General features: G+C 41.8%; 1 protein-coding gene across 3 annotated transcripts in view; it reads right to left on the bottom strand.

Moving 5' to 3' along the window:
• The window catches only part of spire1a (spire-type actin nucleation factor 1a), a 52762-nt gene extending 35888 nt beyond the window's left edge, over nucleotides 1-16874 (bottom strand). For all 3 annotated transcript variants that reach the window (XM_080441995.1, XM_080441994.1, XM_080441993.1), the window contains exons 1-2: nucleotides 16289-16874; nucleotides 11057-11088 (exon numbers count right to left, since the gene is read on the bottom strand). In XM_080441995.1, the coding sequence (XP_080298121.1) occupies nucleotides 11057-11088; nucleotides 16289-16694 (438 nt within the window). In that variant the 5' untranslated portion in view covers nucleotides 16695-16874. The remainder of the gene's footprint in view (nucleotides 1-11056; nucleotides 11089-16288) is intronic.
• Between the last annotated feature and the right edge of the window lie 1870 nt (nucleotides 16875-18744).

The raw sequence follows: 18744 nt of genomic DNA on the forward strand, positions 1-18744 counted from the left end.
CACTTCAGTTTCAGCCAACCTCAGCTTGCCTTGCACAGGAGGACACGGCACCCACATTTCCACACGCTTCAAAAGAAGCGCCACCAGCTGAGTCATTTCGGTGTCATGGGAAAAATGAATGAATCTACACATGCTGAGGATTTGCTCTTGGAAAAACATGTCAGAGAAATCCTCTTCATGAGCCGAAACTTGGGACATCCCGCATTTGTAATGTTTGCACTGGAAGTGGAGATTCACCTTTCTTTCTATGCAATAATATAGAATGTTCAGAACCAGAGCAGCCCCTTATGTGTCTCACATGGTCAACCCACCGTGTGGGTTTTACCGGAGAAAAAGGTCCAAGGAAGCCTCTGATTGGATGAGCTGTACCAGAAGTCTGTGCTTGGTCAATTAATGTCCGTCACACATTTTATGTAATCCCCCCCCCCCCCAATTTTCGGTGTACGCATTTTTCTTTGCATTTACTTTGCCTGAAATTGTGGTGCACGCTGGTTCCAACTTCACACTACACATACACTCCGTTGGGCCATCAGCAATACACATACTTAATGGTGTGAAGGCAATTTGTTGGACGTTCTCCAGATATGTGACAGACAGATTTGTGGAATGTATAGATAGATAAAGAAAGTGAACAGACACAAGAAAGTAAGGAGAGAAGAGGGGGATGACGTGCAGTCAAGGGCCTCAGATCTGATTCAAACCCAGGCAAGCTGCGGGAAGGACCATAGCCTTATTTATGGGGTATGCCCAGGCCTTTTACTCTGCGAGACACCGGAGAGCCCCTGCCATGCATTGATCACTTTTCAATAGTTGTGCCCCAGACTTTGGATATCTATCCAATGCTCTGGCTACTGCGAGACTTTCAATCGAGTAACATTCACTCGGGCGCCAAGCAATTCTCTCACGCCACACCATACAATGATGATACTCAGCAGTTGTTGTGCAAGCAGCATTATGCTCAATACTCATGACATCATTCGGCCGGAGCCAGCAGAGCTGCAGGGCTTACGTTTGCCACGAGAGTCCAGACTTCCTACCCCGGCTACTCAAAAACAAACAACAAGTTTTATTTTTTACAGAATCTGCAGAGAATCTTGTTTGACCTTTTTCATGTTAGCCGGAGTCAGAAGGACAAGCTTGGTTAAGCAGTGATGAATATGACGGCCTTTCGTCTCCCAAATGTGGTCTGCTTGCGTTTTCAAGCCTGAATGTTAGAGCCAAAGCTACCCATTAGGGGTTTGCAAATACACAACTCGAGGTCGAATCACATTTGTGAACCACGGTAAGTTTCAGGTTCTAAATCCAACTTACAAAACAAAACCCTGCCCAAGAAATAAGAGCCTCTGCTTGTCCTACAAAATTAAATTAAAAACACCTGTTCATTTGAATCCAGGTGGGCCAATAAGCTGCAGAATTAGACTTTTGAGGACATGAGGCAAATTAATACATGCGTAATTAGGAGCATCATTCCTTGCACTCATCTCTTCGCAAACGGCACAGAAAGGAAAGCAGTCCAGCTAGGGCTGGATGACGCCCGACTTATACTTACAGTAGTTACCAAAAATAGCAGATCTACAAGCTCACAAAGTGTTGCAGCAAGCTTGAGTCACAGCTGAGCCATCTACAACTAGCATGGCCTAGCGCCGGCCATATGGCCGATATGAGTCATCATCTCTCTATCCTTTATCAGTCCACTGGCACAGGGCAAATAAAGGCTTGGTATGGAAAAAGTCAATAGTACGTAGTAGTTCTGCATTATTTGCCTGCGATTGTGTCTGTGATAAAGAAATGTACCTATAGATAAAAGTATAACTCTGGCACGGTAATCAGTGTTTATCCGGTTGCAAAGGAACTAAAACAGTGACCTTTGACAGAAGAGTTGCATACCAACAAATGACCATTATCGAGTCCCCAGCCGGACGATTTGCTGTTACGTCATTTCCCTACTCTCCAAGTTTCCCGTCTCACTCCACTATTGCTGACAAATAAAGGCAAAAAACTAAATGTCATATATTAGGGGTGCAACAGTAAATCAAACAAATTGATTATAATAAAATAATAGAGTGTAATAGAATTATCGATCAATCAAGAACTTCAAGAACTTTTCAAAGATAGCAAAATAGCTATTTTTGCACGAAAACATTGTACAGCTAAGTGTAAAATAGGCCAGGGCATAATTATGTGGTTAATCAGATTAATTGATTTAATAGATTACAAAAATATATAATTTTGCGTAGATTTGTTGATATATACATGTAAACACACCTTTTTAGTTTTTTGATAATCAAAACCGTAATAATCAAAAGAATAATCGCTAAGAAAATCTCTAGCAGCCCTAGACCATATTGTTTACTTGGGTAGTTCCTTGTTTACAGAGATGAAAGTGTTATCAAATGCAGTATTCTCATTGTTATTTGAAATGACTGTACCCGTGTCTGGGTAGGTGGCCCTTGGTTTGAAAGCTCAGGCGACTACAGCATGAATGATAATCTATATTTACTGTATATCAGATGGATCACAAGTAAAATGAACAAAGTCATTATCTTATGAAACATGCCAAAGCAGAATTCTGTCTTCATTACTAGCACACAGGTTGTCTAACAGGTCCTTCTACAGTAGATACCAACATGTGCGTGTGTGCATAAACAGGACTGGGTGATAATCTGTATTAAATCTCTAAAACTGAAAGTGGGGTCCAGGGACCCTCAAGGTTCCTTGAGGAAGTTCCAACTAGACCTTTACAAGTCTGTAACGCTGAGTTTACAAATTGAACCAAAATTTGCAAGTTATTGTTATTAATTGGAGTTATGGGCATCCTTGTTTTAGAACCACTTCTCTAAAAATATTTAAATATGTTGGGCTCTCCATGCAATTGAATCACAGACCAGAGTGGCTCAGAGCATTACTACTGTTACTAATGTATTGTGTATTCACACACAGACTGCAGGCGGGGTTGACGTCATACTTGGAGCAGACTGCAGTAGCTGTGGTCACCCTCTGGGTTCAACCCAACAACAGGGCTTTTTCACTTCACAGACCACAGACAGATAAGCAGCTCTCAGCGTTTTGGGATGCAGGAGGGCAAAGCCATCCATCAGACACACACACAGACGAGTTATGCAACCAATACTGCGCGCAGAGGCCCATTACTGAAGCAGTGGGTGCAGCCTCCAATAACACTCCCAGTCTCCCACGGTTATTTGCCTGTAAATACCAAGACATTTACTACTAATTTTAGCCATTGGTCAGAAATGTTACCAATTAAGAGGCTGCACTGGCCTGCGTGTTCCACTCAATCCATCTCAGCAGTGGAGTCTGGCTGAGGGGGCGAGACAGATGTCAATCTGAATCACAAAACCACCGGCACCGTCGTTCTGTGCCCTTGTTTTTGTCACACAAAGCTAGAGGCTGACTGACAGGTAAAAGAATGCATTTAGACCAGAGCTCTTCACTTCAACATGTATTAAATTGGGCAGTGCATGCATTAGTAAGAGCAAATATCAAAATCAGATCAGATAAAACCTAGGACTGCAACAAATTATTATTTATATAAACAATTTCCCTGTTTATTGCCTTTTTTTGTGGCAGGGGGGGGGGGGGTATATTAACTCTGAAATAACTTTCATTATCTGAACCCAAACAATTGCTTATACCAATTTATCCAATAAGGCAAAAGAACCCCACTAAGAGCATTTATCAAATGTGATTTATCAGCTTTAATTTGACAGTGTTCCAGTTCCATCTTTACTTGGTAATCATGTACCCTGTAGGAGTTAATTTGTGAATTAACCACTTGCAACCTGGCACCCTTATTTTGGGCATGTCAAAAGTATTAAGGGCTTGGTGGTTAAGTGGCTAATACACAGTGAAATGAAAAACTCTCCAAAAAGTGACATAAGCAGACTGGTGTCCACATAGGAGACAGAAACAGTTAGCCACAGTTAATCTAACAGTAGCCTGATTCCTGCTGAGCAGAGTAGAAAATATTGTCAAACCCCCCACGATGACTCCACATGCAGCACAAATCTGGTCCGACAGCCGAGAACAAATACTGGCGCCCTGCACACAAGACCCATTTATATGACTCCAAAACTATTAGGATCCTGATTGTATCTCTGGCGTAAGATCTGAGGAAGGGTGGAGCACTCAATGTCTTTGAAAAACTAAAAAATAATAGATTTCTCCAACTGCAGCGACAGTTAGAAATAGAACACATTGATCCGAGTCCTAAATATCAGTGGTTGTGGCTTCGGGTTTCCTGTGCTCCCGGCATACACAGAGGTGTCAGTTGGGGGTAGAAATTTGAGTCGAGTGAGTTAGCAGACAAGCATGGTAAAGTGGGGTCGTCCATGACAAGAAATCATTCGATGATTAGAGTACAGTAAAGGCAAGATATAATGCCTGATGTAGGTCATGGTCACACATGCAAAACCCACTCTTGTATATATGTTGGGGCACTTCTCAGCCTCGATTGATAGTGACAGTGGAGAGACAGGAAATGCTGAGAGCAGGCTGGGAAAACAAACCGGGGACTCGCAATCGAGCCATTGCGCCCATGTGGTTGCACCCTAACCATTAGGCTATTGTGTCGCCCGTTCACTTCTATGAGAGCAAGTGGTTGGAGTGTCTAGTTTCGGCACTTTAAACAATGCTTTCAATGAGTCTGAAGTTCAACACTGGTGAACTTTGACCGGGTGTCAACCAATAGGAACGAAGTGCCGTGGTTGACCCCACTTGGCAGGCATTTGGCTTATAGCTTTCTTTCAGTGAGCAAACCACTCCAACCCAAGTAAAAATTACCAACACACCAGAAAACTGGCAGTGACCACACACCAACATTGGAAATTGACGCATCGGAGGCCTCTGCAACGCTTCTGACGCAGATGTGTGACTGTACTAGGGCTGGTAAATTAATATTCGAATACGGGGGGGGAAAAAAATTATATATTCGATTAAAAAATGTTTTTGTTTATTTGACAAGGACAATACAAAAAACTATGTATCAAGTTATAAAACAAACAGAATATATGTTTTATTGGATCCATCCATCCAAGAATATAATCCAATTTTTAAGACCAATATTCGATTCATTTCTGAGGCAGGTTAACAGCCCTAGACTGTACCCTTGTGGTTGGTTGCTCGCTGTCGTGCAGACAATAACAGATCTACAAGCTCACAATGTGACGCTAAAATGTACTAAAGAGTAGGGAGATCACCTCCAGCCACTGCACATGTAATAGTTATATTGTATTAACATACCGTATAGATTGGTTAATACAGTTTATTCATTAACCATTTGAAGTCTAGGGGTGCCGCTTAGGACGCATACCACATATAGGCTCTAATGCAGCCTGACCGCGAGTCGTGGATTCGAGTCCCGAGCCCAACGACCTTTGCTGCGTGTCACTTTCCGTCCCCCTCTCCCAGTTGCCCGTCTATCTCTACTGTGTACCATCAATAAATCAAAACGATTTTTTTAAATCCTAGCGTCCCTATTCTGGGCATGTTATAATAAGGAATATACAGCTCACAACTTGTCCCAACGCAATGTGTTTCCCTCTAGTCACTAGAAGGAATGAAGGAGGGGTCCACGTATAGACCCCTGCGAGACACCAGTCACCGAAGTATACAGGGTTTAAGTGGTTAAAATAAGTTCTGGATTACAACTTTAAGATTTTTGTCATGTGCGTTTAAATGTTGATTGTTTGAGAGAGAGACTGTAAAGGCAGGAGAGAGAGAGAGAGTATGACATGCAGTTATGAGCATGGGGTCAGATTCAAACCCAAGCCAGCCACAGGAAGACTATAGCCTTTATGTGGCATCTCTTACCAGGTGAGCCCCCTCTGTGCCTCCACAGACCACCACCTGCTACTTTAACGTTATCGGTTACCAACAACACTGCTGCCAGTATAATTGGTCTCCCAACCTCACAGAAATAAACAATAGGGTTAGGTGCATTGATAACATCACACACCCACTCAATCTCCTTACCCTACTGCCCTGGGGCCTAGAGAACACACACATCCACTTGATCACCACCTTAATGCCCTCCAGGCACTGGTACAAAACCGTGCAGAAGGGCTCGCCTTGGGAAAAGCCTGATAACGCTTTGGGAAAAGGCTGACACACGCTGCCATAGCTGAAATAGGCCTCGCTGTCTGAACAGGCCTGAATATGTATAGCCGTCACTGTATATAATTATTAGTAACTCCTTGGGTACAAGAAAGTCTACTTGCTGCTTGGTGGCAAAGTGTGAAATCAGGACTATTACCCGTCACTCTCACACACACACTGCAGCCATTTCCTGGTACTCACTCAGTGTAGCAGCAGTTACCATTACCTGTTACTCAGTCACACTGAGTGCATCAGCAGTTACTATTACCAGTTACTCACTCAATGCAGCAGTCAGTGGGTAGTTACAATAACTGTTAGTCACATTGCAGCTGCATCAAGCGCACAGTCAAGACAGAGCAAAACTCAAGAGGGAGAGAACAGACAGAGTTCAGAGCCCGCAGGGGACAGAGACGCCCAGCCCGCTCCACATACACAACACACAGGAGCCTCACATGCAGACACATGCAGCCTCTGTTCAGCCAGCTGCTAACTACTGTACACAGGCTGAACACACTGCACCATGTGAGCCACGGAAAACAAGATGCGGAGTACACGTTCAACGTCAGATGTTATCAGTTCTATGATTATAAAGGGGCAGCAGATCAAAAGGTTCCAAGTCTTTATGTCAAAGTATAGTGTGCATAGTTTTTTCCATACAGGGCAATATATTGATTATATCGAAAGTGATTTGAGACTAGATATTATCTGGGATTTTGCATATTGTGAAATGGCAAAAGTGTCGTCTTTTCCTGGTTTTAAACACTTAAAAGTATTATCTTATCCTTCAAAAATAGCTTGATCTACAAGCTCACAATGTCAATGTGACACATTGTGAGCTTGTAGATATTATCATCACAATACTATATGATCACAATTATAGATACAGGTATTTGGTCAAGCTCAAAATGGGACACATTGTGAGCTTGTAGATCAGCTATAATTTTTGAATTATCGTCTAATGTTCGCCTATTATGATACACCCAAAATAGGGATGCTCAAGTTCAAGTAGTTAAGTAACTTGTGCGTAAGCTCATTGCTTAACCAGAAGAAAGTTGATTAACAGGGAACATGACAGTTTGTTCATGGGTGGCAAACTAAGAAACATCTAATAGGATGCTCCAATTAAGCTTACCTTAATCCTCAACTTGAGACCAACTAGGCTAAACCCATCTGTTCACTGCCTACAGTGGGAGAGGCATGTCTCCATGGTGCCAGACAAACAACGAAGAGGTAACTGGAGCCATGACTGAACCAATCAAATATATATAGGTCACCGACCACTTTGCAATCACTGATATTATTGCCATTGCTAATCAATGCCAGTGTCATGGTGCTGTGTCAGAAAAATGGAAGACAGACACTCAAAAGAAAGGTGGGTCAGCTCTTCCTGATCCAATCATTGGCTCATGCATGAAATCAAAGAGGCTACAAGAGAAATGGGCTGGCTGGCGATTCGGCAAGATCTGACTATAAGGCTGCAGAGTGCAAACTTAATCAAAAATAATGTAAACGCGTGATTTTATGTTTCAGTTTCGAAATAGTGAAACATGGTAATAATTCAACCATGTAATGACTATACCACACAAATTGAAGGCACAAGGATAGAAATCTTTCAGGGGCAATGAGACTACCGGTAGTCAATCAATTATAATCATTCTTGCCAACTCATTTTATACAACAATTAAGGGATTAATTGAAAGCACTCCAACATATTCATTAGATAAATTAAATGAGAAACTAGACATTCCAAAAACACTCAGTTACAAAAAACAGGGGGAGGCTGATGAATATAGCTTTTTTTCTTTTGGTCAAATAAGACAATATTGACAAATCCTACAAAACCTGAGTTAAACTAGCAGACGATTGTGCTGTTCACAACCAAACGGGCGCCACTAGTGATGGAATGTGTTAACACATAGCCTGCCATTCATGTCAGTCAGTGCGTTAAATGTCAATTCACCTCATTTTCTCCATAACTGTATAGTGTATACTGTCAAAGAGATCAGAATCAGTGACCACGGGATGAGTCTACCATAAGAGGTGGGTGGGGACGGTCTGTGTGTTCATTGATGGGGGCTGGGAGAGGGAGGGGTGTTTGTGTGCTGGTGTCTTGCTGACCAGCCTCGGCCTGATCATGGGACAGTGTGGGATAGTCTCTGGTCTCGGATGTGTTGGCTGTGATCGCATTCGCATGTCAGCTGAGCCGGGAGGAATTCCGAACCAATTCAGACACACACAATCTCCGACAGAGGGTGGGGCTATGAACGAAATCAACGGATGTAAACACGGCTACTGTTGAGGGAGTGGATGGGGAACTTTCTACGAGATTACGCTTACTGTGTAGCTTATGTACATGGTATACAGAAAAACAGGGGCGGGGGCAATGACCCATCTCACAGATACTAAGCCAGATTCGACATTGTGGAGGTCAGAGCATTAACCACTTTCACCCTACGCTAGGCAAGAACCGTTACTGAAAATGCTAAAGGGACGTATAGGATGTACCACCCAAGAAAGTTACGTTGCTGTGCAAAACCGTTTACATTCTCAGGGCATGAAGACCGTGTTGTGATTGGACAAAAAAAAAGACTTGCAGGGGGATGTACCACACGTACAACTGAAATCCTGCCCTATAGACACTTTCTGCTGTAGTCCTTATATTGAGAGATTACAAAGCCACTATTTTGTGCATGTCTTAATAGGCAAAACATCTCAAAGATTTTCAAACAATGTCAAAAACAGCATTGTCAAGTCAGATTACAAGCTATAAGCTCAGTGAGTATAACGTTTGAACTGTATAGGCCAAAACATGAATCTGCCTGTCATAGCGCCACCATGAGGCCGATTTAAAAAATGTAGGGTGGCATTTCTTCCTTGGCCTAGTAGGGTTGTGCGTACAAAGTTTCACAGTAATCGGAGGCTGCGTTCATGACTATTTACCAATGGACCGAATGCCCCCGCCCCCCCAGTTAAAAATCACTATAACGATAGAAAGCAATACATAATTTTTTTTAACAATCATCTTTTAATTATTATCATTACAAACTAATAAAATAACCCTTGTTGTAAAAAAACAAAGTTGTCCCTTAACCGGCTGAGCAACTGTAGCGGTCACACCTCCACGTTTATTCTGCTCTCTCAACCGTGTCGAGCTCGTGACAGAGAGATGGCAGCTAAAAACAGACGAGTGGAGGTATTAAGATGATGCATTAACATTTTTAAGTACTTTTCAGCATGGAGTACTAGGGAGTTAAAGTTAAACGACCGCGAAACGGCAACACAATGTTGCCGTCACCAGAACAGAAGGACGCGTCACAAACCCACTCACTTGTATACAGGCTCAGGGGATAGCTGTGGCTCATCGCTCTGACGAGTCAGCTGAGACAGTGGCACGTTTACAGTACATCTGAATTAGCTGTAGAACTAGACACGTTTTATTTTCAAGTAAACAAGAAAAATCGAATCATTATGGATCTCAGGATCCACAGCGTGGCTCCAATGTGGATCTCAGACTTCACGTGGCATCGTCGTCTATGACAATCAATTCGAGGAAATACATTTAAAATATTTATATTAATTACTTTAATCCTGGAACCAAGTCATCCAGGCTCCTGGTGAATCATGAGCATAAAACATAGGATTCTGTCTCAAAAATATTTGAAAACTGCAAAAGAAAAGGATTCCAGGCTTAAAATAAATATAAATATTTTCAGGAAAAGAAATTAATGGGCTTTCCATCTGTGGAACCACAAAATGGCTGCCACTGCTATGCTCTAGAGGCAGCTAGACTTCTGCAGTCTGCCTCGTCCCATCTGTGCCATCTTATTTACAACTCTGACGTTATGTGGCGTTATTGGGTATATTTCTGTCCATACAGACACTGGGCTGAAAACAGCATTTCATAATAATGACACCTGTCACCTGATACCTGAACCTGTTATTAGGTTCAGGGAGAGGCAGAGGCATTTATTGGAAAACCACCAAGGCCTTTATGACATTGTGCACTAATGTCTGTTATTAGACATTATATATACACACACCATAGCTCAATACAATGTTTTTATTTTGCCTTGACGTGCATTGTTCCACCCTCCAGAATAACCATGTAATTGTAGATTTTAAAAAAATCCTAAATAGCAGATCTACAAGCCACCACCACAACACGTTGTGAGCTTGTAGATTGGCTATTTTCGCTAATCATACAACGAAGTATATAGGCCGGGCTTAAGAAGTAAGTCATACCAAAGTTGAATCACCATTGCAGTCATTTGGTACGCCCACCTCTTTGTGGTATGAACACTGCTGGTTCAGACTAATGGTTTAAGAACGTGGGCCTAGCGCTAGAAATAGAATGTGAAATGGCCTTTTCTGGATTTAACAAACCATAGGGCATAATTGCAGGCTTTTAGATACAGTAAACATCTATGGCATCAGCAGGTGGAAAAAAAAGCTCAGAATGCATTCCATCAGTGTCAATCAAGGATATTTTCCCCTTCACAAGGGAAACCAAAGTTCTTAATAGCTGAATATAGTTGCACACAAAAATCCTAAATTAGAGTATGAAGCTTAGTGGCCAGCATAGAAAAACATCAGCCAACTTTGCTACTGCTGCTAACCCATACTAAAATTAGTAAAGAGCACTACTTCAAACAGATCTTCAAAGTAGACAAATCTAAGCCAATGAAAAAGTTATTTACTACAACTTTCCAAACAAAAGTAAATGCCTGACATTTAGCCGGTTTGAAACCAGCAAACAACTACACTTGAGATTAAAATTGGCTAGTATCAATCAGAAGCGTAATTTTTTTAAAGTGTTTTATGAAAAGTATGCCCTTATGAGTATTGAGTATTTCCATTTAAAATAGACTTCAAAAAAAGTATTTCCATTTGAAATTGTGAATGTGGACTAAGGAGACAAACACTTTTAGGATGTAGAACTCACCTGTAACGATGTGTGAGCTGCTCGGTATTTATCTGCAATGACAAGACGGAGCACTCATTATAAATTGTAGGATTAAATGGATATTCATTATTCAAGCAGGTTTGTTAACATGCATGCATGCAGCAATACATTCAACCATAAATAAAGCAAACAGACTGTGAATCATTTGTAGACATGTATACATTCATGAAGAGAACTGATTGTGTGCAAACTGTGCACAAGCCCCCCATACATACACACACCACTGCCTCAGGGCTAACCTCACAGTGTTGACAAGCATGAAATATTGAACACCAGATCTGAAGGGCTAGCCAGGAATGGAGGTGGCCAGACAGCAGGTGACAAAATGAATATAATTCTATATCCATTGGATAACTATAAACAATATACTTAATTATATGTACTGTTTAACAATGTCCACAGACATTGATATTTGTGCACTTTGCTTGGACTCCCAATTTCCTGTTTTTTTTTTCGGTTTATTTTTTCTTGACATTAGTCGTTTCGTTTTTTTCCTCTATTGTCTGGTTAATGTTTTGTTTTTTGTTAAATGCTTAGCCTAGTTGTCTTTATATTGTATGATCGTCTTTGAAGACAGCCTTGAAAACAGGATGAGACATCTCAATGGGTAATTCCTGATAAAGAATTTCAATAACTGTTTAATCCATTGTCCAATTACAGTACGTTTTTAATTCCATTAAGCACAGTCTGTGATGGATCAAATCAAAATACACATACATACCATTACAATTACTTTTGAGTTCCTACCTCTGAAGACAATGCATTGTTCTGTGAACAAAGCCCTGTGCATAAATTGAGTGCAGGGCCCCTGGGGTTGGGGAGGCTAGATGGCCATGGTTATAGGGACCAATCAAATCTCCATCAAACCATCTCTGCTTTCAGTTTCCATGGTAACGCCTCATTAAATGCAAAGGTCAAATCAGAGGAGCCTACCTGAACCTTGAATCATGCAGTAAATCAATGTAAACAACATTGAATGTCCTGCATCGATTTATTGTGGTGACTACTGACTACAGTGTTACCATTCTGGACTTTACTGGAGTCCTATATTATTTTGTCATGCAAGAGCTTCAAGATCTGCTATTCTTGCCGATTTTTCCAAATTTTTGAAAATGTCCCAAAATAGCAATGCCGGGGTAAATGTGGTCCCCATTGATGAGAAAAGAAGAAAAAGTGCAAAATGGAATGGGGTGATTTGCTATTTTCAAACATTTAGATTTTTTTATGTTGACAATTTTCCCCTATAATTATGCCCAAAAATAAGGTCAGTGTTAATGTGGTTAAAAATCTACTCTACTCACAATATTCAGAAAAGGCATATTGTGAGTTCAGCAAAACGGATGCAACAAAACAGATGCACATAATTCTATAATATGAAATGTAACAAATGTCAGCCTCATGACTACATCTTTCCATTTGCTGCTGAACATGACACGTCAGAGGTGAAGGTACAGACACAGTCAGCAATATAGAACAGAGGACTTTGGCCACAGGTGCTCTGAATAGAGTTCATTTCACAACAGGACATTCTTACGATCAATAAATCGACAAACGTTTAATCAAACTCTCATTAAATCAAATGAACACTAAGGGTCCATGTGGTTCCATTTGTACAGTCCGTCTCTGAATTAAATGATCACTGAGGATTTTACTGTGTAAAGGCAATGTTGAAAAGGGAAAAAGTTCAGTACTCCTGCCCCAGTGTAGCTCAGTTCTGTATCTCGGCTGTCTTGAATGACTTGCTGAAAGGGGAAAAAAACCCACAAACAGCAACGCACCACTGCTCATCTTGGAAACACTAAGTCTACTGTTAGCCCCAGACGGGGAGAGGTGCTTACACCATGACGCCGTCTCTCCTACAGCCAGTCAGCCAGGCTACATAAAAATCACAGCATATTCAGAGCCGTGCACAGCATCAACTCTGAATAGCTTATGCAAGGTCTTTCGAATAGCTAAATGTGCATAATGTTATTTATTTGCAAGTAACTTTTTTTTGGCGGGGGTTTCTACCATTTAAGATTGAATCTTTTTAGATTTTATGTAACCAAATGTGCATGAATCTGTTTAGATGTACTACATTATGTCTACAGAAGCACTGACTGAATGGCTCATTAATTGAGCAGAAGAAATCAACTGAGTATGAATCCCATAACATCCTGGGTGTCATTACTAAGTAAGTACACATCAACATCATGTGTTCATGCTATGCCACCCACTGAGGGACAGCGGGAGCGATTGGTGTGTGTGTGTGTGTATATATAAATAAAATCCCCCCCAAACAATTATTTGACTACAGCATGGGGCGGTGGGCATAATTTGCATCTGTCACTGAGGTTTTATGCCCCAGTTCCCTCTGTTAAACAGCATACGGCTGTGATTGGCTGAACTGACCATGGTCCCAGTAAACCACATTAGAAAGTGACCTGTGACCTCACTTCAACAGAACATCCTAAATTTAAGATCTCTGCCGTATCTCTGAGGGCCTGTCAGTTGAAGGTCCGTACTTTTTTCAGCACCAGCGGCCATAGGTTAACCGTATTTTTTGGCACGAGGTGAAATTTGTCCTCTGCATTTAACCCGTCCCCTCCTAACTATAAGGGGAGCAGTGGGCATTATGGGCAAGTGCCATTAATACAGCAATCAGGGAGCAGTTAGAGGTCAAGCGCTTTGCTCAGGGACACTTCCAACACAGACCAGGGGCAAACCAGGGACCTTCCGTTTCCCAGACGGACCCTCCTATTCAGTTATGGCCGCCCAATATAAATGTCATCCCACAGCAGTATCGCAAAGAGGGCATCGCAAAGAGGGCATCAAAATCAAAGAGTAAAGATCAATTTACACTCTTCGACAGCTAACCCACAACAGTGTAGTGCAAAAGGGCTTGTAATAATCATATAGGCTAAATTAGGCAGACGTTGGTGCAGCTACTGTGCAGTATTCAGTCAGCACTGCTTAAGTATAGTGGCTGTCTGGGCACTGTCCAGTCCATGGCTGGCAGCTCCTGGCCTGTTGCCTATAGAGCTCCTCTCGGTTACATAAGCACCGATTTAGTCCTGCCAACATCCTGAACGAGCCTCCTAGCTACTGAGAGTTGTAGACGGACAGCTAGTTTGCAGGCATCCGCCTAATGGGCCTCACGTCTTTCTCATCGCCGGCCCTAATGAGAATCAGGACAGGGACAGAGCAGTCTCAAAATACCTCGGAAACTGGCCAGGGTAGCGGTAGCGGCACAGACTTTTAATTTCCAAGTGCTGGAGTCAAACCGCTCAAAGTTGTGGATGCCATGTACTGGTGGAATTTGTTCAGTTTCTGGCATGGTCAGAAATGGGAATTTAATGTCAAGGGTTTGTAACAGTTATATGGAAAAGTAAGCTAGATAGTAGATACATAACTTCAGTGCTGCACTGGAACACAGGAGAGAATATTCTTGGGTTTAGGTTTGTTTACAAACAAGACAAACCTAACTGCTCCTCTTATTGGGTTCAACAGCTGACTAAGGACAAGAAAATCTCAGTGAAGGGGGAATTAGAATGAGGGAGAGTTAGGTAGCGAATACGTTCTCTGCAGGAGCAGGACCAGAGACAATGTCAACCCCAGTGCCTGAGGATAATGTCACCACTTTACGTCCACACAGACACACCTTTATCACTTACGCATTGATGCAATTCCAAAGCTGTTTGAGAGGTAGGGCGTACAATACAGAGTTAAACACGTGTTCTTTACACCTCTCGCACCCAAAGCAATAGACCTACTGGTTCTAGTCTTAAAGTGGCAACTTTAAAAATCAAGATTAGGTATATTTTAAGTGATAATAGGCGTAGGAGAGCTCACAGCCACAGGGCTCCGAGCAAGCAGGGAAAACTCACATCCCACGTTTTATATAGGCCTATTTTATTGTTGCAAAACAGAATCCTCCACCATTGTATGGAGTCTGTGTTTCCCATAGGAGGAGGAAGGGTGGAATAATCATGTTGTTCCCCAGTGTGTTTTGAACCTTAGGCATAAGCATTAGCCAATTTCCAGTGTATTAGATTTACATCAAATTTTCAATACATGATAACAATCAAATACCACCTGTCCTGTCACGTTAGCAGCTAGCATATGATTGCAAGTCTACTCATTGGATGCCTGCAACCTGGATGTTGGGAGGAGTATCCTTTTGTTTCGATAGCAAGGTGCCCTGCAGTCATGTTTACAATGGCCAACTGATCCTATACAGTTTGAATCACTAACATGGTTTACTGTTTACAATAGCCAACTCCCTACAGTTTGAATTACTCACATGGTTTACCGTTTACAATGGCCAACTGACCACTGTACCTTCAGCCGTTCAAACACAAATATAGCCAATGCGATATCCCTAATTAATTCCCTGTAGCTATACAAAAAAATATCTGATTTGTCGCCCCAAGTCCCAACCATTTTACGCTGTGTAGCAGTAGTACTGTAGTAGGCTTTATGTGAAAAATTAATAGTAGTAAACACATCCACCACATGGCTTAGAGGGGTAGACAAACACAATATGGCCACTGTATTGATGGGGAATCGGGAATGATGGCTGATCCATCCATTGGTCTGTGAATAAAGCTATAGGCCTATACCCCATCGCACAACGGTGTCGCCTGCCGAAAAGAGCATATACATCTACAAGCTGTCAACGCATTTGCCAGCTTCTAGAACGACTTTCTACAACAAGGGACACCTTCATAACACGCATCTCATTCATTGACTGACTGCGGCGCTCAGCGTCCAACTGCCAGTGTTGCCAGATTGTGTGAGAGAAATAAGCAACCAGGTCTATGAAAACAAGCCCAAAAGAAGCCACATGAGCAATTTAAATCTATATTCAGCTATTTTCAAAATAAATCTTGTAGAAAAAGTGAAACATTTGAAACATTCTAACACAAATTTGGTATATGAGAGTCCCTGGCACAAAACATTTTCAGATGGGTTAAAGGACAAATACATCAATTAATTTGGAGGTCCACATGAAAATATTTGAGAACCACGTACTGGTTTAAATTTTTACAATGAACTTTACATAAAAAGAAGCCTTAAGTCGCTTATAATAAACCGACATAGCAACACTGCCAACTGCGCACATTACGCAAATTACGCAGCGGCTACGCAGACACCGATCGGAACCACCAAACGCACCAATAAACATAAACCGACCCGGTTCGGTTCGGTTCGGTTGATTCAGGCGTTTACCTGTGTCGTCCTGGTGGTGTACCATCAAGGTCCCGTCTCTGCGGATCCTCACGTCCTCGGGTCCTTCGATTTTCCGTATCGCCTCGTGTTGATGGTCAACAATAACAGAGCCCTGCGCACTGTGCGCAGCGGGGGTCTTGTTGCTGCTGGTGGTGGTCCTCCGGTGTCTGTGCTGCAGACTCCGGCAGCACTGGTAACACACGGCCCACGCCTGCTCCTCGTTGATGGGCTGACTGTACAACGACAGGATCTCCTCCAGGCACAGGTCCGGAGGATCGGCTCCGGTCGCGGTTCCTCCGTCCGTACAGTGACGATGATCCATCGCGATGTCCGCGGACGAATTCAAATCCACGCCGAAGTCCTGGATGGCGGTTGTTGGAGAAACGGTCCCTGGTCGCTTGGCCATCCCAAACCGCGCCAGGAAAGAAAATAAATTAAACTGTATGAAGCTGTACGAGGGTGGGGGATTCAAAGAAAAAATATATTCAATCGTGATTAAAGCTCCAGCGGTAGTGAGAGGATGAAGGTTGTTTCTCTCGCGTGTTGTCTACTGTCTAGCCTGGATGTCATCAGCTCACTAATTGCTGCACACCACCAGCTGTTCATTATGAACCCGCATGCGTAGGGTACGTTTTTTTTGCCACAACCGTATTTACAAGGCAGCGTTTCCTCCTCCCATAAATTAAACTTGGTTTTATCATATTGAGCATTATATACAGTGATATGGGTTTATTATAGCTTAATATTGTTTGAAATTAGTTTAGATCGGGGTATGTGAACCTCAGCGGGGTTGAATATTAATTACCATACGTATAATAAGAATCATAATAATAATAATAATAATAATATGTATTTTATTCTTCTTATTCTTATTATCGTCACCTTCATTATTAGGTTACTATTGTTTTGTTGATTATGCAAAGAGAGATATGCCTGCAGGCTGCAACAGCCACTGTAGATTTCAAAACATGTCGAATGCAACTTATAGGGAAAATAATTACCTCATGCCACAACAACCAACCAAAGTGTTCCGCCTGGTCTGAGTGCCTGCCGTGTTTCCAAAACACATCCATTCATCACGAGGATAATTCAGGTTATTCATTCTAGCTAAATTTCAAAAACCAAATGTAGTCATTCCAAACCCTCTTTCATTGTATTTGACATTGAAGTTAGGCTGTAGATTAAAACCATTTATGACTCAAAAAATAAGAAAGCTGCAAGAACTGTCCTTTTGTGTTCACTGAACACAAAAGGTGAATGCAATTAACTGTTGCTAAGGGAGCCACTTAAAATACATAATGTGAGGGGCCCTGCATTTTCTCTTCACTTCAACTGTAGGCCCTAGTAGAAGTATTTGTCAATGCATTTATTGGCATCTTGTATGGACTAAAACTAATGAAAGAACATTGTGCACACCTTACCATTTCAAAAGGCAATTGTTGCGATGTAGATCTGCTATTTTCAAAAGATGTTTATACATTTGAAGACTTTAACTTGTAACAGAGTATGTCTACATTTCTACATTGCCATATTGATACTTTTGCTTAAATAACACATTTGAGTACTTTTTTCACCACTGGCTGTTTCTGAGTTTTGTGCTGTCTGTCACTCAGACATTTCCATTTACTTAAAAGACATGACTACCAAATGGTCTTTCCATTAGTCTCTCTAGGAGAAAGCTGAGCATCCTCCATTTGATGAATGGCTGTCTTGTTTTAGTGGAGGTAATCAATAACAACACTGCAATACAGGCTCCCTGCATGAAGAGACCTGGGTTAGCTTCCAGTGCCACCTGCTGGACAAATAAGGGAACTCCTTGTGGGTTACCCATTCTGGATATAAGGATAAGGATAATTCCTTTTAACAGGTCGTTCATGAAAGTCCTTGCGGTCTTGTTTCCAATGAGAACCTGTGAGCAATTGGGGTTAAGAGTCTTGCTCAGGGACAAATTTCATATCATCGGCACATATGCTGGGATAGCCTGGAATCGAACCTGGGGCAACCAGGGCCAGCTGGTTCCCTAGGCGGGCTCACTAACCACTCAGCTATGGCCGCCCCCTAAATTTAGCTATATGATTTCCAGAAAATACCTTTTCCACATTATGTCATTTTACTGAACTCACATACTCTGGGGGAAAGATAGGGGAGCACTTTGTTTGTGTGTATGTACTGTATGTTATTGTCATGTGCTTTGTATTGTAATGTATTTTAAACTTATTGACATCTCAGGACTTTTTTGTGTAATCCTCGAACTGCTGTAACCATGTGGTTTTGCTTTTCAAAATAAATCAAATCAAATCAAATCAAGACAGTGGTTGACTATGGGATCAATTGTCATCCTGCGCAGTGTTGGAGATAAAGCATTATAGGCTACTGTAAATAATCCATAACATCATGATATGAGTAACAGTTAGCAAAACTCATGTTGATTACAAATTGGGTAATATTGTTACAGT

Source organism: Gymnoscopelus braueri, assembly GCF_963280865.1.
Source record: "Gymnoscopelus braueri genome assembly, chromosome: 11".
In the NCBI taxonomy this organism is placed as follows: Eukaryota; Metazoa; Chordata; class Actinopteri; order Myctophiformes; family Myctophidae; genus Gymnoscopelus; species Gymnoscopelus braueri.